At 45.7% G+C, this 26,400-nt stretch overlaps 1 protein-coding gene across 2 annotated transcripts; it reads right to left on the bottom strand.

The window, feature by feature from the left end:
- Positions 1-1,623: 1,623 nt before the first annotated feature.
- On the bottom strand, positions 1,624-25,375 carry SUPT7L (SPT7 like, STAGA complex subunit gamma). 2 transcript variants are annotated; one of them, XM_040430754.1, is made up of 5 exons: positions 25,247-25,375; positions 21,411-21,976; positions 20,453-20,777; positions 10,011-10,248; positions 1,624-2,052 (listed from the first exon to the last, which is right to left on the bottom strand). In XM_040430754.1, exons 2-5 carry the CDS (start codon positions 21,821-21,823, stop codon positions 1,790-1,792), a joined length of 1,239 nt encoding a protein of 412 aa, XP_040286688.1. In that variant the 5' UTR covers positions 21,824-21,976; positions 25,247-25,375; the 3' UTR covers positions 1,624-1,789. The 2 variants fall into 2 exon arrangements, with proteins under 2 accessions (XP_040286688.1, XP_040286687.1); XM_040430753.1 differs by lacking the exon at positions 25,247-25,375 and adding an exon at positions 24,140-24,265.
- Between the last annotated feature and the right edge of the window lie 1,025 nt (positions 25,376-26,400).

Genomic DNA, 26,400 nt, shown 5'->3' with positions numbered 1-26,400 from the left:
TTGACTTATAGGAATTCCGTCAGTACGACTACGCCAGCCCCCTGGGTTGTGTCAGTGGCAAAGTAGTGTTTTTGTGGCAGTTTTTTCAGCCAATGCCCAAGCTGGCTTGGCAGGGAATGAGAAATATAAAAGGAAGGACTTCTGCTTCTCTGTCCTGCTGCATCCACTTCTGGCTTCATAAATTGCAAAAAATAGGTTCCTGCGGCCTATGAACTCTTTATTCTTCCCTCGATAAAGCTGTGCAAGGGCTTGTTTTTTCTGGGATGAGCTGCAGCTTTTATTGGTGCCATTTTGAGGTCCATAAAACTTTTTTTTTTTACTTTTGAATATTTTAGTAGGATACCTGAAGCGGAGATGGTCTGATCACCCCTATCATACACTAATTCGCCTGTACTGCACTTTATTAATGAAACGGTCGGAATTCCTATCAGACCCATACGTGTCATTTTTATGTGATTGGTGTAATTCAATATTTGATGGTGTCACCTCTCTGGTCATCAGGAGTAGTGTAAATATGAAGTTTTATTCGGCCAGGTTTGCTCCTGCAAGTGCGCAGAAGGCAGAGCTTCACTGTGAGATGCTCTCTGCATTGAGGTGCTTCATAGCCTCCCTCCTACAGCTCTCACTAACAGTTGTAGTGGTCTCCTGGTTGGATGCTACATCTGTCACTCAGAGCGGTGGAGGGGCTGTAAAGCAGCTCAATGCAGAGTGCACATCACAGTGAAGACCCCGCCTACTGGACACTTCCAGGATCAGAATAATATTCCCTATTCACATACTCCTGATAATAAAAGCTCCACAAAAGGTATGCTTTCCCTGCTATTTCCAGCCCCAACCTAGTTCTGTCATCAGTATAGCAAGATTAAACTAACTTACAGACTCCCTTTAAGAGCTAATATGGCTGGCACACACACCGCCCAGGAGATGCAGACTGCCCTCCCTACACACACCGCCCAGGAGGAGCAGACTGCCCCCTTCCACACACACACACACCGCGCAAGAGGAGCAGACTGCCCTCCCCACACACACACACACACACACACACACACACACACAAACAAATGACCAGGAGGAGCAGACTGCCCCCTTCCCCCCCACACCGCCCAGGAGGAGCAGACTGCCCCACCAACACCACCCAGGAGTAGAAAACTCCCCCCACATATACACACACCGCCCAGAAGCAGACTGCCCCCACACACACCGCCCTGGAGGAGCAGACTTCCCCCTCCCCACACACACACCACCCAGGAGGAACAGACTGCCCTCACTACACACACACAAACGCCCAGGAGGAGCAGACTGCCCCCTTCCCACGCACACAACGCCCAGGAGGAGCAGACTGCCCCACCAACACCAGCCAGGAGGAGAAAACTGCCCCACCCCTCCCCCACATACAAACACCGCCCAGGAGGAGCAGACTGTCCTCCCACCACTACCACACGCCACCCAGAAGCAGACTGCCCCACACAATACACACACCGCCCAGGAGGAGCAGACTGTCCTCCCACCACTACCACACGCCACCCAGAAGCAGACTGCCCCACACAATACACACACCGCCCAGGAGGAGCAGACTGCCCAAAAGGGTCAAGAGCCGTGGGTTTAATATAGGTCACAGTAAACTTCTTTTGTACTCTTGTAATTAGCTGAAGTTATTATTAATCTCCACATACAAACTATCACCTTTTCCGGTGCTGATATTTCATTTCATAAGAGTTTACCACATTACATGAGAAAACCACAGCAGGACATAAGTTCTGGGAATGCAGATTGTCCTAATCCAATTCAACTACATCTTTCTGATCTTTTTCTTTGGTCGCTGGTTGAACACTGGAGAGGACCCCATGAGACTGTCCGGAGACTGGGAACCGTAGCTGCCCTCAGATCCATTCGGGCTGCCAGGTATTCCAGAATCACTCATCCCCGACATAGGCTCTTCAAAAACATCATTTCCCAGAACGCTGTGCCCATGGACTGCCCCTTCTTCATTGTCCTGGGGCTCCATTTTTACCTGCGTCAGGCTCCAGAGTGGGGAGGTGTTGACATCTGACCCTGTAAAATATAAAACCAGGGGATAAGAGGCGGATAATGACTCAACTTCAAGGGCAAGGTCCTCGTGCATCTCATTAAAAGCAAGGGCTATTCTCATTCTTCTACTCAACGTGAACCTTCGCTACCATGTGGTGGAGGGGAAGTGACTACTACAACGAGAATGTTTTGTGTTTAAGGTAGAGGTTGTCACTTAACTCCTCCTCTTGAGCAATTTAAGGGTTTTCCTGGTTTAGAAAAAACACGTCTTTTTATTTCACCAAAATAGCACCTCAGCCGCATTCACTCCAGTGAAGCACACGTTTTCTTCCTCAGGTCCAGCCATAAGTGGAAAACCCCTTTAAGATCCCTACTTCTTGGATGGCATGGATTTGCATGTGTGTTCAGCCTAGGAACAAACACTAGGAATATGCCATGTGTCAGATAGGTGTGGGTCCCCCTCTGGGACCAACAACTGTCTCCCGAACAGGACCCCAAAGTAAAGGAGAGCGCCCACCGCTCATATACGTGGCCACCTTCCATTCATTTCTACGGGACTATCGAAAATAGAGTGCAGGCTTGGCCATAGAGGTGAATTGGTCGGAAGCTGCACTTGCACGGTGCGGTCTATTCGTTTCTACGGGACTTTTCAACAAGGAGGTGCGCTCGCATCGCTATTTTCATGCGCAGTGTGCGCGCTTCTTTCACTTTTGGGGGCCGGTTTTTAAGAAATGTACAAATCTCAGGAGGTGGGACCTGCACTTATCTGACCTCGATAGCCTATCCTAGCGAGACACCTGACACAACCCCTTTAAAAACAGCCACAGGAAAGGGGCCCCTGACAATCACAAAACTAGGGGTCGTGCTCCTAATCTGAATGGAGCACGTACAGACAGGCATGTGTGTCTGCCGCTCAATGCAAGTCTATGGGACTGCCGGGATAGCAAAGTGCAAGAACTTGACTACAAGAGATGAATGGAGCGGCAGCGCATATGCGTGACCGCCACTGCATTCCTACAGGAGAGCATAGTCCCCTCGTTCTCGTGATCAGGGGCCCCAGCAGTTGGAACCCTGACGATCAGGCACTTATACCCCATCCTGTGGACAGAGGAGATATTGCCATTGCACAACTGCTTTAACTGTCGAACACCTTGATGACGGATTCCCTTTAATAATAAGGAAGTCCCTCAGGATTCGTCAGGGGAAAAAAAAAAAGATATGCAATGTAAACCTCAAGGACGAGTCTACGTGAGGAGATCATGGTGCTGGTGAAGCAGCCGGTGCCGGTTACAAGACTGGATTAAAGCAGAGCAAAAATGCAGCGATTTCCACTGACGGCGGAAGCCACAGACTCGTAAGATCGAATCCCATCAGGAGAGAGAACCGCAGCCGCAATCAATGATCGGCCACAGAGAGACCTTTACTCGCTTTACTTCATTAGCCGATTGGAAATATTTTGGAAAAAAAAAATCGCCCAAAAAAAAAAAATAATATAAAAAAGCTGCAAGCTGATGGAAAAGCAAATTGATTTCAACTCCAGCCCACTTCAGCAGGAAAATAAGTGGGTTTGCATAGTAATTTTGCCGAAGCATCATTTCAGCTTAATAGCAGGCTTCACACTGACGGGGCTCGTACGGCGGCTGCACTTCACATTTCATAATTCACATCGTCTCTGAGAGAAGGGGGAAGGGAGTAATAATACGTGTCCCTGTAGACTTATTACAGGAGGAAGAGGACAGAGAAGAAGACCGCCACTGCGGCCATTAGTAGATGCGTCATAATAAGCGATTTTACTAAAATAATTCAAATATATTTCGAATGTTTCTCTTAAATTTAAACACTGCGTCCGACTGCAACCAAACGTTTTACTAATCCAATCCATAGACTGGTACATAGGAGGCAGTATTATAGTAGTTATATTCTTGTACATAGGAGCAGTATTATAGTAGTTATATTCTTGTACATAGGAGGCAGTATTATAGTAGTTATATTCTTGTACATAGGAGCAGTATTATAGTAGTTATATTCTTGTACATAGGAGCAGTATTATAGTAGTTATATTCTTGTACATAGGAGGCAGTATTATAGTAGTTATATTCTTGTAGATAGGAGCAGTATTATAGTAGTTATATTCTTGTACATAGGAGGCAGTATTATAGTAGTTATATTCTTGTACATAGGAGCAGTATTATAGTAGTTATATTCTTGTACATAGGAGGCAGTATTATAGTAGTTATATTCTTGTACATAGGAGCAGTATTATAGTAGTTATATTCTTGTACATAGGAGGCAGTATTATAGTAGTTATATTCCTGTACATAGGAGCAGTATTATAGTAGTTATATTCTTGTACATAGGAGCAGTATTATAGTAGTTATATTCTTGTAGATAGGAGCAGTATTATAGTAGTTATATTCTTGTACATAGGAGCAGTATTATAGTAGTTATATTCTTGTAGATAGGAGCAGTATTATAGTAGTTATATTCTTGTAGATAGGAGCAGTATTATAGTAGTTATATTCTTGTACATAGGAGGCAGTATTATAGTAGTTATATTCCTGTACATAGGAGCAGTATTATAGTAGTTATATTCTTGTACATAGGAGCAGTATTATAGTAGTTATATTCTTGTACATAGGAGCAGTATTATAGTAGATATATTCTTGTACATAGGAGGCAGTATTATAGTAGTTATATTCTTGTACATAGGAGGCAGTATTATAGTAGTTATATTCTTGTACATAGGAGGCAGTATTATAGTAGTTATATTCTTGTACATAGGAGCAGTATAATAGTAGTTATATTCTTGTACATAGGAGGCAGTATTATAGTAGTTATATTCTTGTAAATAGGAGCAGTATAATAGTAGTTATATACCTGTACATAGGAGCAGTATTATAGTAGTTATATTCTTGTACATAGGATTAGTATTATAGTAGATATATTCTTGTACATAGGAGGCAGTATTATAGTAGTTATATTCTTGTACATAGGAGCAGTATTATAGTAGTTATATTCTTGTACATAGGAGCAGTATTATAGTAGTTATATTCTTGTACATAGGAGGCAGTATTATAGTAGTTATATTCTTGTACATAGGAGCAGTATAATAGTAGTTATATACCTGTACATAGGAGCAGTATTATAGTAGTTATATTCTTGTACATAGGATTAGTATTATAGTAGATATATTCTTGTACATAGGAGGCAGTATTATAGTAGTTATATTCTTGTACATAGGAGCAGTATTATAGTAGTTATATTCTTGTACATAGGAGCAGTATTATAGTAGTTATATTCTTGTACATAGGAGCAGTATTATAGTAGATATATTCTTGTACATAGGAGGCAGTATTACAGTAGTTATATTCTTGTACATAGGATGCAGTATTATAGTAGATATATTCCTGTACATAGGAGCAGTATTATAGTAGTTATATTCTTGTACACAGGAGGCAGTATTATAGTAGTTATATTCTTGTACATAGGAGCAGTATTATAGTAGTTATATTCTTGTACATAGGAGGCAGTATTATAGTAGTTATATTCTTGTACATAGGAGCAGTATTATAGTAGTGATATTCCTGTACATAGGAGCAGTATTATAGTAGTTATATTCTTGTACAGTCGTGGCCAAAAGTTTTGAGAATGACACAAATATTAGTTTTTACAAAGTTTGCTGCTAAACTGCTTTTAGATATTTATTTCAGTTGTTTCTGTGATGTAGTGAAATATAATTACATGCACTTCATACGTTTCAAAGGCTTTTATCGACAATTACATGACATTTATGCAAAGAGTCAGTATTTGCAGTGTTGGCCCTTCTTTTTCAGGACCTCTGCAATCCGACTGCGCATGCTCTCAATCAACTTCTGGGCCAATTCCTGACTGATACAACCCATTCTTTCATAATCACTCCTTGGAGTTTGTCAGAATTAGTGGGTTTTTGTTTGTCCACCCGCCTCTTGAGGATTGACCACAAGTTCTCAATGGGATTAAGATCTGGGGAGTTTCCAGGCCATGGACCCAAAATGTCAAAGTTTTGGTCCCCGAGCCACTTAGTTATCACTTTTGCCTTATGGCACGGTGCTCCATCGTGCTGGAAAATGCATTGTTCTTCACCAAACTGTTGTTGGATTGTTGGAAGAAGTTGCTGTTGGAGGGTGTTTTGGTGCCATTCTTTATTCATGGCTGTGTTTTTGGGCAAAATTGTGAGTGAGCCCACTCCCTTGGATGAGAAGCAACCCCACACATGAATGGTTTCAGGATGCTTTACTGTTGGCATGACACAGGACTGATGGTAGCGCTCACCTTTTCTTCTCCGGACAAGCCTTTTTCCAGATGCCCCAAACAATCGGAAAGAGGCTTCATCGGAGAATATGACTTTGCCCCAGTCCTCAGCAGTCCATTCACCATACTTTCTGCAGAAGATCAATCTGTCCCTGATGGTTTTTTTGGAGAGAAGTGGCTTCTTTGCTGCCCTTCTTGACACCAGGCTATCTTCCAAAAGTCTTGGCCTCACTGTGCGTGCAGATGCGCTCACACCTGCCTGCTGCCATTCCTGAGCAAGTTCTGCACTGGTAGCACTCCGATCCCGCAGCTGAATCCTCTTTAGGAGACGATCCTGGCGATTGCTGGACTTTCTTGGACGCCCTGAAGCCTTCTTAACAAGAATTGAACCTCTTTCCTTGAAGTTCTTAATGATCCTATAAATTGTTGATTGAGGTGCAATCTTAGTAGCCACAATATCCTTGCCTGTGAAGCCATTTTTATGCAACGCAATGATGGCTGCACGCGTTTCTTTGCAGGTCGCCATGGTTAACAATGGAAGAAGAATGATTTCAAGCATCACCCTCCTTTTAAAGGGAACCTGTCACCATGATTTTGCGCATAGAGCTGGGGACATGGGCTGCTAGATGGCCACTAGCACATCTGCAATACCCAGTCCCCACAGCTCTCTGCGCTTTTATTGTGTTAAAAAACCGTTTTGAGTGATATGCAAATTAGCTGATATGAGTCCTGTAGCCAGAGATGAGTCAAGCGTCAAGGAGCCCAGCACCGCCCCGCGTCCTCCGAATCTCCTCCTTGCCGGCTGAAGTCACAGAGCTGGAGCGCCGAAATCTCGCGATGCGCGAGCTAGCGCATGCGCAGTGTCGGCATCATGTTCATTCCCTGTGCTGGCATCAGCACAGGGAACGAACTACGCATGCGTTCTCGCGCATCGCGAGATTTCGGCGCTCCAGCTCTGTGACGTCAGCCGGCAAGGAGGAGCTTCGGAGGACGCGGGGCGGTGCTGGGCTCCTTGACGCTTGACTCATCTCCGGCTACAGGACTCATATCAGATAATTTGCATATCACTCAAAACGGTTTTTTAACACAATAAAAACGCAGAGAGCTATGGGACCTGGGTATTGCAGATGTGCTAGTGGCCATCTAGCAGCCCATGTCCCCAGCTCTATGCGCAAAATCATGGTGACAGGTTCCCTTTAACATGTCAAGTCTGCCATTTTAACCCAATCAGCCTGACATAATGATCTCCAGCCTTGTGCTCGTCAACATTCTCACCTGAGTTAACAAGACGATTACTGAAATGATCTCAGCAGGTCCTTTAATGACAGCAATGAAATGCAGTGGAAAGGTTTTTTTGGGATTAAGTTAATTTTCATGGCAAAGAAGGACTATGCAATTCATCTGATCACTCTTCATAACATTCTGGAGTATATGCAAATTGCTATTATAAAAACTTAAGCAGCAACTTTTCCAATTTCCAATATTTATGTAATTCTCAAAACTTTTGGCCACGACTGTACATAGGAGCAGTATTATAGTAGTTATATTCTTGTACATAGGAGACAGTATTATAGTAGTTATATTCTTGTACATAGGAGCAGTATTATAGTAGTTATATTCTTGTACATAGGAGACAGTATTATAGTAGTTATATTCTTGTACATAGGAGCAGTATTATAGTAGTTATATTCTTGTACATAGGAGGCAGTATTATAGTAGTTATATTCTTGTACATAGGAGCAGTATTATAGTAGTTATATTCTTGTACATAGGAGTAGTATTATAGTAGTTATATTCTTGTACATAGGAGTAGTATTATAGTAGTTATATTCTTGTACATAGGAGCAGTATTATAGTAGTTATATTCTTGTACATAGGAGCAGTATTATAGTAATTATATTCTTGTACATAGGAGGCAGTATTATAGTAGTTATATTCTTGTACATAGGAGCAGTATTATAGTAGTTATATTCCTGTACATAGGAGGCAGTATTATAGTAGTTATATTCTTGTACATAGGAGGCAGTATTATAGTAGTTATATTCTTGTACATAGGAGCAGTATTATAGTAGTTATATTCTTGTACATAGGAGCAGTATTATAGTAGTTATATTCATGTACATAGGAGGCAGTATTATAGTAGTTATATTCTTGTACATAGGAGCAGTATTATAGTAATTATATTCTTGTACATAGGAGCAGTATTATAGTAGTTATATTCTTGTACATGGGAGGCAGTATTATAGTAGTTATATTCTTGTACATAGGAGCAGTATTATAGTAGTTATATTCTTGCACATAGGAGGCAGTATTATAGTAGTTATATTCTTGTACATAGGAGCAGTATTATAGTAGTTATATTCTTGTACATAGGAGCAGTATTATAGTAGTTATATTCTTGTACATAGGAGCAGTATTATAGTAGTTATATTCTTGTACATAGGAGCAGTATTATAGTAGTTATATTCTTGTACATAGGAGCAGTATTATAGTAGTTATATTCTTGTATATAGGAGCAGTATTATAGTAGTTATATTCTTGTACATAGGAGCAGTATTATAGTAGTTATATTCTTGTACATAGGAGCAGTATTATAGTAGTTATATTCTTGTACATAGGAGCAGTATTATAGTAGTTATATTCTTGTACATAGGAGGCAGTATTATAGTAGCTATATTCTTGTACATAGGAGCAGTATTATAGTAGTTATATTCTTGTACATAGGAGCAGTATTATAGTAGTTATATTCTTGTACATAGGAGCAGTATTATAGTAGTTATATTCTTGTACATAGGAGCAGTATTATAGTAGTTATATTCTTGTACATAGGAGGCAGTATTATAGTAGTTATATTCTTGTACATAGGAGCAGTATTATAGTAGTTATATTCTTGTACATAGGGGCAGTATTATAGTAGTTACATTCTTGTACATAGGAGCAGTATTATAGTAGTTATATTCTTGTACATAGGAGCAGAATTATAGTAGTTATATTCTTGTACATAGGAGCAGAATTATAGTAGTTATATTCTTGTACATAGGAGCAGTATTATAGTAGTTATATTCTTGTACATAGGAGGCAGTATTATAGTAATTATATTCTTGTACATAGGAGGCAGTATTATAGTAGATATATTCTTGTAAATAGGAGCAGTATTATAGTGGTTATATTCTTGTACATAGGAGCAGTATTATAGTAGTAATATTCTTGTACATAGGAGCAGTATTATAGTAGTTATATTCTTGTACATTGGAGGCAGTATTATAGTAGTTATATTCTTGTACATAGGAGCAGTATTATAGTAGTGATATTCCTGTACATAGGAGCAGTATTATAGTAGTAATATTCTTGTACATAGGAGCAGTATTATAGTAGTTATATTCTTGTACATAGGAGCAGTATTATAGTAGTTATATTCTTGTACATAGGAGGCAGTATTATAGTAGTTATATTCTTGTACATAGGAGCAGTATTATAGTAGTGATATTCCTGTACATAGGAGGCAGTATTATAGTAGTTATATTCTTGTACATAGGAGCAGTATTATAGTAGTTATATTCTTGTACATAGGAGCAGTATTATATTAGTTATATTCCTGTACATAGGAGGCAGTATTATAGTAGTTATATTCTTGTACATAGGAGGCAGTATATACATCACTATCATCCTCTGAATGGTGGTCTGTTTCTCACCTGAGGGTTGGGGTGAAGAATCAACTTCAATGTTTGAAGAAAACCTCTCGCTTTGAGCTCCTAATACCCCAACAGGCAGTGACTGATCTCCAGGTGCCAGGTCACCTTCTAACTCCTCATTAATGGGGAAAGTAATATCTGTGACGGGCTCCTCTTTAATCTTCACTGGCTTTGTGTCTTCAGATACCCGCTCAGGATGAACAATCTTTTCATACTCCTCAGACAGTTGCTTACTGACCTGTGAACAGACAGAGGCTTAATCTTCCATGTCAATCACTGCAGAGCTGAGCTTCTGAATCTCTCACTCCATAATCTCCAATATAATCACTTCAGCAGGAGATATAGATATTGAATGGATACAGTCACGTTTACAACTGAAGTAAATATATATAGTTGTGTTCAAAATAATAGCAGTCAGACATCACTAACCTGATCAATCACTGTTTTTGGTAGAATTGATATTTCTACATGGCAAATAATTTACTAGCAGGTGTAGTAGAGTAATAGAAATCCAACAGACCCAACAGTCATGACATGCATGCTGCTGATTCGGTGTACTTCAATCACTTATTGAAAGGGGCATGTTCAAAATAATAGCAGTGTGGAGTTCAATGAGTGAGATCATTCATTCTTTGAAAAACAGGTGGCAATTATTGCCCCTATTTAAGGAAGGAAGGCAGCAAATGTTGTACATGCCGGTTACAGTGCATTTCTCTCTGAAATTCGGAGGAAAATGGGTCGTTCCAGACATTGTTCAGAAGAACAGCGTACCTTAATTAAAAAGTTGATTGGAAAACATATAAAGAAGTGCAGAAAATGATCGGCTGCTCAGCTAAAATGATCGCAAATGCTTTAAAATGGCAACCAAAACCTGAAAGACGTGGAAGAAAGCGAAAAACTACCATTCGAATGGATAGAAGAATAATCAAAATGGCGAGGACGCAGCCAACAATCAGCTCCAGGAAGATCAAAGAAGGTCTAAAGTTACCTGTGAGTCCTGTTACAATTAGAAGACGCATACAGTGCCTTGCAAAAGTATTCACCCCCTCCTTGACTTTTTTTTCGTATTTTGTTACATTACAGCCTTAAGCTCAATGTTTTGTTAATCTGAATTTTATGTGACGGATCAGAACACAACAGTCTAAGTTGATGAAGTGAAATGAGAAAAATATATAAATAAAATAATTGTTTAGAAATAGAAAACAGAAAATTGTCCGGTGCGTATGTATTCACCCCCTAGGTTAGGAAGCCCATAAAAAGCTCTGGTGCAACCAATTACCTTCAGAAGTCCCATAATTAGTGAAAAGATGTCACCTGTGTGTAATCTAAGGCTACTTTCCCACTAGCGGCACGGACCTCCGGCAGGCTGTTCCGTCGTGCGAACAGCCTGTCAGATGTGACTTGCCGCTAGTTACCATGTGCCCCCGGACTGCCGCTCCGTCCCCACTGACTATAACGGGCGCGGTGCGGAGTTCCGGCCGAGGCACGGCGAAAGGCTGCCAAAATAAATGTAGGACATGTCGTAGTTTTATTCCGGCGGCCTCTCTCCGTGCACTGCCGTGTCTCCGCCCCATTATAGTCAATGGGGACGGAGCGGCAGGACGGATTAGACAGGCTGTTCACCCGACGGAACAGCCTGCTGGAGGTCCGTGCCGCTAGTGTGAAAGAAGCCTAAGTGTCACATGATCTGTCATTACATATACACACCATTTTTGAAAGGACCCAGAGGCTGCAACACCTAAGCAAGAGGCATCACTAACCAAACACTGCCATGAAGACTAAGGAACTCTCCAAACAAGTAAGGGACAATGTTGTTGAGAAGTACAAGTCAGTATAAAAAAAATATCCAAATCTTTGATGATCCCCAGGAGCACCATCAAATCTATCATAACCAAATGGAAAGAACATGGCACAACAGCAAACCTGCCAAGACACGGCCGCCCACCAAAACCCAGTGCTCCAGACAAAAAAAAAAAAAAAAATTATCAAGGAGCCATTGGCTCCTAATCTGAAAAACTTAGGAGCTAAATGAAATTTATTAGTCGCCTAATTTTTGTTGTAACATAAGGGTCAGAAACCGGGTTTTCTTTAGCCTCTTGGCTATTAGTTTTTCCATTCATAAACCTCCACATTGAGCTCCCAGCAGCAGATAGAAGCCTGCAGGGCACGCTGGCACTTCTGGCGTGCCATCACCTGGGCACATGGTCTTTACTCAGCAGAGGGTCCGTTCCCGCCATGCTGTCCCCGGCACTTCATGAGCGGTCGGCAGTGGCGCGTGCTCCCATGTTCCATGAATGGCAGTTAAATTATCGTGCGTATTCATACGCATTAGACATTTTTTAGATCGTTATTGCGACTAGGGATGAGCGAATCGACTTCGGATGAAACATCCAAAGTCGATTCGCATAAAACTTCGTTCCCTAATTGCGACCTCTCCCGCTCACCATGTCTGCGATGCTGCGCGCCCTAACCCTGCTGTTCTGTCGAGACTCCACCGGAAGCCTGGCAGGTAACAGCCCTATTTTAAATGAGCGCCGTTGGACCTCTCCTGCACATCAGCCGTACTGTGCATACAAAAAGGATGGACTAAGTGCAAAAAAAAAGTGTGTAAATTGGTCGTCCAAAATGGCCATTTATTACATCACCACAGGTTAGATAAGCCTGGGGCTACATGGTGACTTTGGCCCCTTGCAGACAAGCGTTCCTCCCGCAGCGAGTCCGCAACACAGCACTGACGGGAATCACATAGCATTATATTGATTTATGATGCCATGAAACCCTTACAGTTCTGGAATGTATTGGATAACACGGACAGCATTATGCCAGTGTTATCCAATACATTCCAGAACTGTAAGGGTTACATTGAAATCAATATAATGCAACGCTGGGAGGTCAGGCCGGGAGCTACGTTGCGGACTCGCTGCGGGAGGAACGCTGGTCTGCAAGGGGTCTTTGGCTGTGACAAACCTCACAATGCAGCATTGTCACTAGTGAGAGGGGTCATTTTGGGACCTGCACATTGTCATGACAGCCCCAATAATTCTCACAACTGTAGGGTTGCAATGCGACCCCATTCACTGTCACGATTTGAAACCCTGCACTACATTACGATGACTGGTCGTGCCGGCAACAGTGCATTCCTTTCTTTTTATTTAGTACACAGGCCCTGGGACAGAATTGCGTAAACCAGCTTTGGAATCAGTGTCATCTGCTAGTGTGAGGAGACATAAAGCCCAGCGTTACTCGGCATTCTGCGTGTGGCCACCATCATTGCCCTCTCTTCTCCACCACTTACCCCTTACAGGGCACCCTCAGCACAAGGCGCGTCGTACGCAGAACGCTCACCTCCGTGCGCCGCAGGACTGAATAACTCGTCTACTTCAGCTGCCCCTTGTCCATGGAGAAGTCGGCAGTGAGCGCGCTCCCCGTTTTCATAACTGAAAAGCAAGCTGCTGTGTTCAGCGCGGTAGATGGGGGGGGGGGTTAGAGGAGCAGCCAATGGTACGGCAGCATTCTGAGACTGACCAATCAGCAGCCTCCTCACTAATAACACAGCTCTGTTATTGGATTGCTGTGTGTCTGCTGGATGCAAGACCTTTCTTCTTAAAGAGGCAGAGCAGCGGAGGGTCTAGGCGCAAATGGCGTCAAGACTACAAAGTCTAAGTCGCATTGGCGACCATTTTGGTCGCCATCTGGAGCCCTGCGGGCAAGGAGGGCATTAATCAGAGAGGCAGCACAGAGACCTAAGGTAACCCTGGAGGAGCTTCAGAGTTCCACAGCAGAGACTGGAGGATCTGTACTTAGGACGACAATAAGCCGTACGCTGCATAGAGTTGGGCTTTAAGGCAGAGTGGCCAGAAGAAAGCCATTACTGTCAGCTAGAAACAAAAAGGCACGTTGTGGGTTTGCGAAAAGGCCTGTGGGAGACTCCGAAAATGTATGGAGGAAGAGGCTCTGGTCTGATGAGACTAAAATTGAACTTTTCGGCCATCAAAGAAAACGCTATGTCTGGCGCAAACCCAACACATCACCCAAAGAACACCATCCACACAGTGAGACCTGGTGGTGGCAGCATCATACTGGGGGTACTGGGAAACTGGTCAGAGTTGAGGGAAAGATGGATGGTGCTGAACACAGGGATATTCTTCAGCAAAACCTGTCCCACTATCTGCGTGATCTGAGGCCAGGACGGAGGCTCACCTTCCAGCAGGACAATGACCCCAAACACACGGTTAAAGCAACACTTGAGGGGTTTAAGGGGAAACATGTAAATGTGTTGGAATGGCCGAGTCACAGCCCAGATCGCAATCCAATAGAAAATCTGTGGTCAGACGTAAAGATTGCTGTTCACAAGGGCAAACATCCGACCTGAAGGAGCTGGAGCAGTTTTGCAAGGAGGAATGGGCAACAATCCCAGAGATAAGATGTGGCAACTGCTCATAGAGACTTATCCGAAGCGACTCGGAGCTGTGATTGCCGCAAAAGGCGGCTCTACAAAGTATTGACTTTAGGGGGATGAATAGTTCTGCACATTAACTTTTCTGCTATTTTGTCCTATTTGTTGTTTGCTTCACAGTAAAAAAAAATAAAAAATCATCTTCAAAGTTGTCGGCATGTTCTGTAAATTACATGATGCAAATTCTCAAACAATCCATGTTAATTCCAGGTTGTGAGGCACCAAAGCATGAAAAAAGTCAAGGGGGGGTGAATACTTTTGCAAGGCACTGTATGTGAAGCCAAGCTATCTGCAACAAGCCCCCGCAAAGTCGCAAAGTCCCACTGTTGGAAAAAAGACTTCTGCTGAAGAGGCTACAATTTGCCATTCTGTGGACTGATGAAAGTAAGATTGTTCTTTTTGGGTCTAGTGGCCGGAGACAGTTTGTCAGACGACCCCCAAACACTAAATTCAAGTATAACGAAACGTTGGATTTACTCTAGTACAACAAAACGTTGCATCCGGATTGAATTCCACCACTTTGGACGTGCTGTCTCCTGTTTTTTATTTTTTGCCTGTTCGCCTTTAGAGGGGCCTGAGTCCTCCAGCCCGACTCAAACCTCAAGTTCCAGCACAGCCCTCAGTTCACAGCACACAGACTCCTGAGCTCCACTGTCAGAGGGAGGTAAATCCACCACACCTGGCAGTGCTGGCTGGTTTTTATGACTGCCAAAACCCAGCCTGTAATATGGGGAGTAGTCACCCACCCAGCACTTTGACTACTCCCAGTAAGAGCCGTCCCAGATCAGCTATGACAGCCATGCTAAATATCACGGTGTCAATTAGCAATTCCACGTACCTTCTTACAATATATTATATATATTAGTGATATTATATCATGAAAGTAGGGCATTTAAGTAGAAGCAGCAATGGTGATTTCCTCATCTCAAACAATTTATTTGAACAAAAGCCGACCCCAGTGCTGGGTATACCGCCACAAAATGTCAGTATCTCAATAACTTCTCATGTGGCCTTGAACATCAATTACAGCTTGACAACGATGTCTCCTGCTGTTCACAAGGCGACTTATTGTCTGCAGAGGCACGGCATCCCACTCTTCTTGAAGGGCGTCCCTCAGGTCACTGAGGTTCTGCGCTACAGAGTTAGGGTCCATTCACACATCCGCAATTTAATTCCGCATTTTGCGGAACGGAATTGCAGACCTAATCATTTCTATGGGGCCGCACAATGTGCGGCCCGGCTCCGGAAATGCGGACCCGCAGTGGCTGCGCGAACAAGTGGATTAAGGCGAGTTAAATTATTTTATTTTTTTTAACCCCTCCAGCGCTATTGTACTAAGCATTCTGTATTCAGAATGCTATTATTTCCCCTTATATCCATGCTATAAAGGGAAAATAATACAATCTACAGAACACCTAACCCAAACCTGAACTTCTGTGAAGAAGTTCGGGTCTGGGTACCACATTCAGTTTTTTATCACGCGCGTGCAAAACGCATTGCACCCGCGCGATAAAAACTCAACAACGGAACCCAATCGCAGTCAAAACTATACAGAGCTGGAATAAGTCGCCATGGTGCATGCGCGGCGGCATGCACATTCAGGACAATGCACGGCCCGGAGAGGAATCCAGAAAGTGAACGTCGCACTAAACAAGGGTAAGTATAAAAAGTGAAGATGGGAATACCCTTTAGGCTCCTTGTTAGAGAACAGCAAGTTGTGCAAAAATACTGAAACACTGAACAGTTGGACGAGTGCAATCAGAAGGTTAGAGAAGGTCACATTTTTAGTTCACCTGTAAAGGTTAGAGGGCATAATTATATAAATCTGCGGATTTGCGGACCCATTGAAGTGAATGGGTCCACATCCGTGATGCAGATTGCCCACGGAACGGTGCCCGTGTATTGCGGATCCGCAAACGCGGTCCGCAATACGGCAACGGGCGGCACACGAAATGTGTGCAGGAGGCCTTACAAAGAGCATCTCTGGAGGACCTGTCCTGTCCTGTATAAACACAAACAGCTACTGATATGAATGCACAATGTGTAATGCTTCATTTCCCCTGTGGTGGCGCTGCAGAGAAACTAAATACTTACTACCAGGTCAGCTTTTTGCTAAGGTATCTTATACATAAGGATAGTCCAAAGCAGAGAGCCCTTTAAAGAGTTGTCCAATGGGCAACAAAACCAAAATTGTGAGCACCAAGAAACTGTGTAACACTAATGTTTTCAATGCCCCGCCACTCCAGCGCCGAGGTGCTCATCCTTATTGGACCAGAAGTGATGATGTCGCTTCTATGGTCATATTGATGGCAGAAGCTTTTCACTTGCCTTGATGGTGATGCGTCTCCGAACAGCTCGTGACGGCAGAGGGGATGGTTGGGTCGGACACCCATATAATTGGGCTCCAGCCCTGCAGCTCCCTGATCATCTCTTTTTTTCTTTACCGGTGGTTTAGTTACTTGTATAATCATTCTGGCCTTGCAGTTGTGGAAATCTCCATCCACGGCAGTTAATATGAACAGTGTACAGCGTGGGACAGGAACAGAGCAGAAGACTGACCTCTGATGAGGCAGGAAAGACATCTAAAGAGGGAACGTGCTGCCAGCAACTATGCCAACGTTATTGGGAACATACCGCCAATGATTCCTCCGTGTTAAAGGAAGCAAACGAGAGCTCACCAAGCTACTGTACCAACGATCGTGCAGATTATCTGTCCACGTACAGTAAACGGCCCTTTAACTGACTCCAGTCGTAGGCAGACCTGCTTCCTCCTATTGTTTTAAGTTTAAAGGGGTATCCCTAAGGAAGGTATTTATGGTAGAGCCACAAGTTATGGCATAAATGGTGTCACGGAGAGCAGAAGATCTGGTGACCCATTCAATGGCGGGCACACTCCCCATGTGCACGGCCCCTCTCAGCTGAAGTCTTTCGGGGTCCACGCCGGGTCAGTGGATGGACCGGCCTTTTTCTGGCCTTCAGCTCCAACCAAGTTTTCCATCCATGCATTCCAAGAGCTATAGCTTCATTTTCCCGTTTAGTGATGCCCTTTTGAGGGAAATACGATTTTACTTATTAAAGGAAGGATCTGATTGGTGGGGGTCCACCTCCCGTATATGCCCATTTATCGTCTGTAGAGAGGGGCTGCATCCTCTTTCGTAGCCTGTGACATCACGTCCATCGGCCACAAGCTCAGTCTCCAAGTACCGCACTGTGAACGGTATAGTATAAAGCCACTGCAGCGCTCCCCATCAAGACAGCTATGAGTCGGGAACGCCGTCTGCAAAACTCCACGCCCCAGAGAAGCGTCAGAAGACGCAAAAGGTGTGCACTCTGTAAAACTTGGAAAAAGCATGCAGAGACGACCAACTAGCGGCCTTGCACACCTGAAGGGCCGAAGCCCCGTGATGCATCGCCCAAGAGGCCCCCACTGCCCGAGCCAAATGAGCAGTCACACGGAAGGGTGGGGCCCGGCCATTAACGCGCCCACTGCCTCAAAGGCAGATTTTGCAAACGCTTCTAGCTTCTTATCCCTGATATCAGAGAAAGAAGCCCCACCCGCCATCGGCAAGGTAGCATGCTTAGCCAAGCAGGAAATCGGCGGGTCCACTATAGGGGAGGATGACAATTTTTTTGTCAAATCCTCGGGAAAAGGATAAAGGACATTCAAGCGTTTTGGCAAGGTAAAACGTCTATCAGGAAAATTCCACTCCTTGGAAAGAGAGGAAACAAACTCTGGGTGGTCGGGGAAACACTTGTGCGAGCGACGGGACCTTCAAAAGGGAAAAACCCGAGCTGGGATCCTCAACCTGCAACGTCTCGATAACCGCCGTAATTAGATTGTCCACCATGGAGGACAGTTTGGACGACTGACCCTCCAGCCAGAATACATCCTCATCTGACCCCCCTTCTTCCTCAGAACATGCCTCTTCCACTGAGGACACGTCGGAATGAGACTCCCTAGCCGAAGGAGGAGGAGAGGCCGAGGAAACGGCACAGACACTCTTTTGGGGGGGGAGGATGTTCTGGCCTGTTTTGCGGGACGGCCGCGATGGGCATGCGCCCCATGATCCCCAGATTTGGACAGGTCAGAGGACTGCCTTGCCGACAAACGCCCCAATATTTCCACAATGGCCTTGTTGGTAGTGGAGACATCCTGGACCACCCTAGACAGGGAATGCTCCCATTCCGGTTCTACCATAAGCTGGGCAGTAGGAACTATCGGGTCTGGGGCCGAGCCACTTGATGGCGGAGCAGCGCACACAGAGCAGAGGGAGTCTGACTGAGGGGATGGAAATTTTGTGCGACACAACGCACCCAAGGGACCGCCTGCTTCGGGACCTGGGCTCAGACATAGTGATTACCCTGGTTAAGAGAGGAAGGTTAGGCCCTGTAAGAAGGGACAAACAGAACTTACCCAGTCTGTGTCCCTCCAAGCAGCAAGACCAGCGTCAGAGTCCCGCCAGGTGCCTTAAATCCCACCCCCAAACTGACGCCGGCTCTCAGTGCCAGCCCTCCGTCACAAGCCACGCCCGTAACCACCACCACCCCCTCAAGAAAATCGCTGGAGAACGCATGTCCCCAGCACAGTGCAGGTACATGTTACAGAGCGACAGCACTGCCACCCTGCATACCCCCCTCCAGCCTCGTAAGGACCAAGAATATATAGTGGATGGCACTCCTGGTTCCGTATAGGTTCCGGTGCTCAGTGGTAATGGTCAATATAGAATTAGATGAAGACCACGGCACTCGTATGGAAATGATTAGAAAAGATTCATTTTATTGTCTATCCCAAAATTAAATTGATTACACTGGCCAACGTTTCGGTCCACCAGGACCTTGTTCACGGCCTTAGTAGTCTTGAGTTAGAGGTATCGATCAAGCTTGTGTCCCCCAATGATACAGATGAGAAACATTTTTGCATTCCAACTCCCATAACTCCCCCCCCCCCCCCCCACTGATGTAGCTGTATTAGGTTTTTCTTGTTGAATTTTTGGCCACCATTTTGGGGTACATATAATTTGTTTGATTTTTATGAAAAGGGGTTATCCAACACTAACAAATGCCCCCCCCCCCCCCCCCCACCCCACTAATTCTACTTACCTGGCTCCCCGCGCCTCTCCTGGTCTCCGCACCGCCGCAGCTGCCTCTCCCCATGCGCGGATCAAAACATCCAGTGTTGGGGGGGGGGCGGGGGGGGGGAAGCAGCCAATGGCAGGAGAGGACGAGCCTTCCTAGTATAGGGAGGCTTGTCCCCGACCGCCATTGGCTACGCCCCCCGGACATTTTCATCCGCGCACAGGGAGAAGCAGCAGTGGCGGTGCAGAGACCCGGAGCGGCGCAGGGAGCCAGGTAAGTATACTCAGTGTGAGGAGCCCGGGCATATGGGGGTCATTTGTTAGTCTCGGATAACCCCTTTAATGGTTATTTTAAGGGGCCATAGCAGTTCCAGCCTTGATTGCTTTTATTTTGCATTTTTAGAGACTTTACTACTGATGATCTAATCAGCATCTGATCGGTGGGGGGTCAGACATCCGGGACCCCCGCTGATCAGCTGTTTGACAAGGCATCAGCGCTCACAGTGGCGTCCCAGCTTTCTGCCTGCTCACCAAGCACAGCGCCATACGTGGTATAGTGGCCGTGCTTGGTATCGCACTCAGTCCCATTCACTTCAATGGGGCTGAGATGCTCCTAGGCCATGTGACTAATGTATGCGACGTGACTGGCCTAGGCTAAGCTCCAAAATGTCTGCGGTGCTACTATTAAATGTGGAATATAAAGGGTTAAGTAAGCTAGGGTAGACCTGGTGAGGGTAGTAAAGGGGAGCCCTGAACTGCAGCCCCTTGCGCTTTCTATTAGGAGGTGATTGGGCAGTACAGTGACCGGAGGCAGATCCAGACATCCTATGTAGAACCTTCCGGACGTTCGTGTACATATCTACGGTAAAATGAGGTCCGTAGACTGAAGCCTGCACCCCGCCCCCGCTCACCTGTAGCATGTAGGTGTGATAATCCTTAATCCGGTGCTGCCAGAACTTCTGAAGAGACAGGACGCTGCCGATCCCCATCTCGTGGAAGGCCTGCTCCATGACGTCGGAGAAGGGCGTCTGACCCAGCCGGGCCTCGCGATCCATATTGAACCTCAGCATCTTGGTGAATTTCAGGCAGTACTCGTGGGCGATGTCCGTCAGGGTCTCCAGGACGCTTTCGTTGGCAGAATCGAACCCGGCGTGGGCGAGGATGGTGGCCACAGACTGATACATGAGCTGACGGCAGGAGTGGTAGCTGAGCTCCGTCACCGGCTCGCCTTTCCCACTGGTATTAAGAAGAAGAAATCGTTACCAGGAAGAGCGGGCACAGGAGGCAAATTGGGTCATCGCCGATTTAAAGGGGTTGTTCACCCCCAAGGACCTTTTCTGCAGACTGTTAAAATCCCACTTACCTCATCCCCGCCATTAGGTTCCCGCTCCACTGCAGCTCCTGGGTCTCCCCGAAATCAACTTGTGGTTTGAACACGACGTATGGGCGACACGTCACAGCATCAAAACAGATGTTGACGGGGGGGGGAGACCCAGGAGCTGCAGCGGAGATCGAGCAGTGTGAAGGATCTGGAACCCGTTGCGGGAGGGAAGGGGGGAATCATGCTCCGATGCTCCGCTAAATCGCGCAGGGCAAAGGCATTTTCTGGAGTTCCGGTGACGATCCGGGCACTCCATAGGGCTGCCAGTCGGAGGCTTCCGCCCAGCAGTGAGCCCGCTGACGTCACCGACGGGCAGGCTTTACAGGCTAGGGCAGCGCTAAAACCCGCCCATCAGAGCCAGTAACGTCAGTGAACGCACTGCTGGGCCCAGCGCACCCTGGGGTCACATAAAGCCTGTACATCATGGTGAGGACTTATTTCACCGGTCACTGCAAAGCATCATGGGATGCGCAGGGAAGTCGCCATACCGGTAGAAATCGCTCTCTGGATCGCTGTGTCGCAGCTGGAAAGGCAGCTTGGGCGTCTTGCAATCCTGCGGCAACAAGTCGTCCGGGAGGGCTGGAGATGGCGGGCGCTGGGGGAGGGGCTCACTCTCCTCCACCTTTATACCTTCCACCGGCTGCTGATTCTGAGTCTGAGCGGCGGCAATGAGGCTGCGCAGCTTGCGGTTATGCTGGATCAGCTGGATGGTGTGGATGGTCAGGCTGCAGGGCTCTGAGGGGATGTCCAACATGGTGGTGGCCCTGGGCCTGTTGGCAGAGGGCTGGTGCAGCGGCGGCTCCTGCATCTCCACCGTGCGAAACTCCCTCTGCAGGAGATCAAAGGAATTGCGGCTGGCCTGTACGGCGGGCGGAGGGATCTCGCCCCAATATCGCATCATTTTCTAAAGCGGTCAGGGGAACGTCTGCTCTTGAGGAACCTAAATTATGTCCACAGATATAAAATGGGGCAAACTGTAGCGTCGATCAGTGCGACGACGGCGAGCCATGAGCAGACGATCGATCACCGGCCTTCATCTGTGAGCGGCTCCGGTCTGTAACGGAGAAAACATCTCAGAATATATATCATCACCAATAAAAACATATGACAAAACACACCGGACGCCATTACATCACTTTCGGAAGTCTGGCTAGCCTTGGGACGTGACCCTCAGCATCTCAATCTGCCAGAATCCTGCTCCGTACTGATGAGGGTCAAGCACCTGACACAGCTGTCTGTGGATGGATCCTGCCGTGTCATGTCCCAAGGCTCAGAAGGCGGCACTACCGAGACCGCTCTGTCTCTGGAAGATACCGCGCGCATTGCAGCTAAGTCTCCTTAGGCTAAATGCACAAGACCGGGATAGCGTAGAGAAAATCCGCACCGTAGGTCACGCACATTGTAGTCTATGAGAATAATTTGAAATCCTCATCCACACGATGTGGATTTTTGCAGTCCGGATTTTGACCTGCGGTACGGATTTTAAAGTCTGCAGCGTGTCGATTTTTTTTATTTTTCCTGACCGGATTTTCTTTATTCACTTCAATGGGGATTGGAAAATGCGCACCAATTGAGGATTGTCCGCACGGGTTTCCCTGCGAACACTTGCGGATTCTCCGCACATAAATCCCGGACGTGCGCATGCACCCTTAAAGGCTATGGACACCTTTTTATGATTGCATATTCCTCATTTTGGGCTAAAAATCTGGTCTTTCTTAAAATACTGGTCTTTTAAGCCATTTTTGAGGTACAGGGGTTAAAATAAAAATAAAAAAATGAACCTGTCAGTCGGTTTGCAGACTATCACTTCTGATTTTTAACCCCTGTATCTCCAAAATGGCTTAAAAGACCAGTATTTTTAACCCAAAATTTGTAAAATGCAATCATAAAAAATTGCCCTCAGGGTGTCCATGGCCTTTAAGGAGAGCCGGAGTCCTAGGGTCTGTAAGATCCAGTATTTGGTCGCAATCAGATGGCCGTAATATTGGCGCGCTATATGGTCCGTAATCTGGTCCTGACCACGGGACAATGGCCTGAATTTCCAGCACCTCAGATCCCTAGGAGACTAGTCCGGGATGGGATTTGTGGACGTCCCGAGGACAGCGGGTGCCACTGGAGCCTTGAAGATATACTCCAGCCGCCATGATGAAAGGCGGTCAGTACACCCTGCGAACACCTGCGGAATCTCCGCACATAAATACTCGACGTGGCAATTTACCCTTAAAGGCTTTGGACACCTTTTTATGATTGCATTTTACTCATTTTGAGCTGAAAATCTGGTCTTTTAAAAAAACAAACAAAAAAAACTGCCATTTTTGTGATACAGGGGTTAAAAAATGAACCTGTCTGTTTAGTGTAAAAATCATTTACATAACCGAATGGGGGGGGGGGGAATCATGGCTTTCAAAGACGCAGAAGGTAAACTACATGGACACAGAGCGTTTCATAAAGGGGTATTCCGGTTGTGAGAGATTATCCCCTCCTCACAGATGGGTCCCCCGTACCCCTCGGGACCCCTGAAAGGAACAGGACAGCAGGTGGGACACGTGGACTGGGGCTCCAGCGCTCGGCTAGAGAGTGCACACAAGCCAGACCTGCCGCCCATTCAGTCTGAGGGCCCCAAAGAGTTCAGGGTCCAGGGTTTATGTCCTCAGTGGGGCCCCTGCCGATCTAATAGTGTGGGCAGGGTATTAACATGCGGAATACCCCTTTAACATTGTCCTAAAGTGACCACGTGAGGGACAGAGACGCGGATTCGCAGCAGATACCGTCACACAGGCCGATTCGTCGCAGATTTCACCCGTCTCACCGCAAAGAGTGAAAAGCTCAGCACAAACTGACGCGAATCTAAAACCTGCAGCGAAAGGCGATTCCACATGGGGCTTTTATTCCCACAGTGAGATCTGTTACGTTCTCCTCCATGCTGCCGCTCCCCTACCTGGACTTTCCATGTCTAAATAGAAAAATCCGCAGAGCATCCTCCTGAATGTGAACAGGCCCCGAGGATTATTATTAGCAGACCTCTAGCGTCCAGCTCATTGCTGGGACTTGCCCTGCTTGATATGGCACCACCCCTCCCCCTCTCCTCTCCTCTCCTCTCCTCTCCTCTCCTCTCCTCTCCTCTCCTCTCCTCTCCTCTCCTCTCCTCTCCTCTCCCCTCCCCCTCTCCCCTCCCCCTCTCCCCCTCATCCCATCATATCCCAGACCTCCGGCTCACCAGCTTCTCCTCAGCGCACTGTCCACACTGGAGCGGCTCCCGGTAGATAAAATATCGCAGGAAGAGATAATCACGTGACCACAGATGCTAAATTGCTAGTCCTCCTAATTCGCTAAAGGACCTTTGATGATGTCATGACCATGTGATCGGTCACGTGTGTGGGAGGAGTAATGCATTGGGCAACAGCTAAAGGACCTTTGATGATGTCATGACCATGTGATCGGTCACGTGTGAGGGAGGAGTAATGCATTGGGCAACAGCTAAAGGACCTTTGATGATGTCATGACCATGTGATAGGTCACGTGTGTGGGAGGAGTCATGCATTGGGCAACAGCTAGAGGACCTTTGATGATGTCATGACCATGTAATCAGACACATGTGTGGGAGGAGTCGGGTAATAGGTTGTGCTGCTGCAGGAGATAAAGGGCCTTTGAGAAAAATGCACTTGTGCCGCCTTCTCCTTGTGAGGGGAGGAGTAAAGCAATGGGGGTTTTCACGTTCTATCTAGCACTTACTGTCATGTGACCAATGTGACGTCATAAAAGGCCCTACAGCCATTAATAGGGATACGTTTTTAACAGATCACATGACTGTGACGACATCAAAGGTCCTACAACCACTAAGACAGCTCTCCACGTAACTGATCACATGACTGTGACATCATCGCAGGTCCTGCAGCCCCAGGAGGTGAGATCTGCAGGTCAGTTATTGGTCTTGGTTCTGGGTTTATTAGAATGGAGCGGTTCTATAGGTGACATATAGCAGGTCCAGCCAGCAGGGGGCAGCACCGGCCATAGAGAGTCTCTGCTCACACAGTCTGGAGGTCAGGAGGGGAGGTCTCCTCAGACATGTCTGCTCTCCCCCTGGAATATTAGGAGACCCCCAGACCCCTGTAAGAGGGGCTGTTCTCCTGGATTAGAGGGGTCTTCCATCACACACTGTTCTGTGATGTCACTAGGATATGGAGTCAGTGTGTGGTCGGTGGGGACAACCTCTTCTAGATGTACAATAGTATATACATATAGCCATATAATATCTACATACAAAGGATAGAGCAGAATACACTTCAGCCGGAATCCTGACTACATCCAGAATGAAGGCACTTACATCACAGATTGAGTTCTCATCACCTGGTAGCGACACATCAGCCCTTTTCAGAGAAAGTCTTAATCAGGGAAACACCGATTAGGTCTCTACACAAGTCGTCTCCTGGTAGGTGAGCTTCTGAGCTTTCCCTGAAGGGTTAAAGCTTTTATACAGATCAAATCTCATAAAGGAAACAGGTTCTTGGCAATAACCAAAGACAATGACCTCTCCCAACTGGTTCAGGACCCGACTAGAGGGACGGCCATACTGGACTTAGTACTAACCAATAGGCCTGACAGAACAAGAGACGTGCAGGTTGGGGGACACCTGGGAAATAGTGACCATAAAGTAATAACCTTCCAATTATCATTCAAAAGAGCGTTTCTACAGGGAGGAACAAAAATACCAAACTTCAAAAAAGCTAAATTTAGCCAACTAAGAGAGGCCATAGGCCTAACTAACTGGGACAAAGTCCTCACAAATAAAAATACAGCCACAAAATGGGACATCTTTAAAAGCATCCTAAAATCTCATTGTGAGAGGTACATACCGTATGGGAATAAGAGGTTAAGGAACAAAAAGAAACCAATGTGGATAAACAGAACTGTAAAGAAAGCAATAAATGACAAAAAGAAATCATATAAATCACTAAAACAGGAGGGTAGCACGGAAGCACTGAAAAACTATAAGGAAAAAAATAGAACATGTAAAAAACAAATAAAAGCGGCCAAACTAGAGACCGAGAGATTAATTGCCAAAGAGAGCAAAACTAACCCTAAAATGTTCTTCAATTATATAAATGGTAAAAGTATAAATCTGAAGGTGTCGGCCCTTTAAAGAGTAATGAGGGGGGATTCGCAGAGAGCGACGAGGAGAAAGCAAAGCTGTTAAATATTTTTTTTCTCCAATGTATTCACTGAGGAAAATAAACTGTCAGATGACATGCAGAATGTAAAAATAAATTCCCCATTAAAAGTGTCCTGTCTGACCCAGGAAGAAGTACAACAGCGACTTAAAAAGATTAAAATAGACAAATCGCCAGGACCGGATGGCATACACCCCCGTATCCTAAGGGAATTAAGTAATGTCATAGCCAGACCCTTATTTCTGATATTTGCAGACTCTATACTGACAGGGAATGTCCCACAGGATTGGCGCATGGCAAATGTGGTGGC

The sequence above is a fragment of the Bufo bufo genome, chromosome 4 (assembly GCF_905171765.1).
Source record: "Bufo bufo chromosome 4, aBufBuf1.1, whole genome shotgun sequence".
Classification (NCBI taxonomy): domain Eukaryota; kingdom Metazoa; phylum Chordata; class Amphibia; order Anura; family Bufonidae; genus Bufo; species Bufo bufo.
The sequence above is the reverse complement of the archived record's forward strand: the minus strand, read 5'-3'. Positions and strand labels throughout refer to the sequence as shown.

Bases quoted from the DNA above. Each gene is read 5' to 3' on its own strand.
- SUPT7L (XM_040430754.1), bottom strand. From the start codon at position 21,823: ATGATGCGATATTGGGGCGAGATCCCTCCGCCCGCCGTACAGGCCAGC. The intron at 10,249-20,452 runs GTGAGCGGGGGC...GTCTGTTCACAG, and splicing joins ATCACACCTACATGCTACAG to GTCAGTAAGCAACTGTCTGA. The intron at 2,053-10,010 runs GTGAGAAACAGA...TATATTTTACAG, and splicing joins TTCTTCACCCCAACCCTCAG to GGTCAGATGTCAACACCTCC.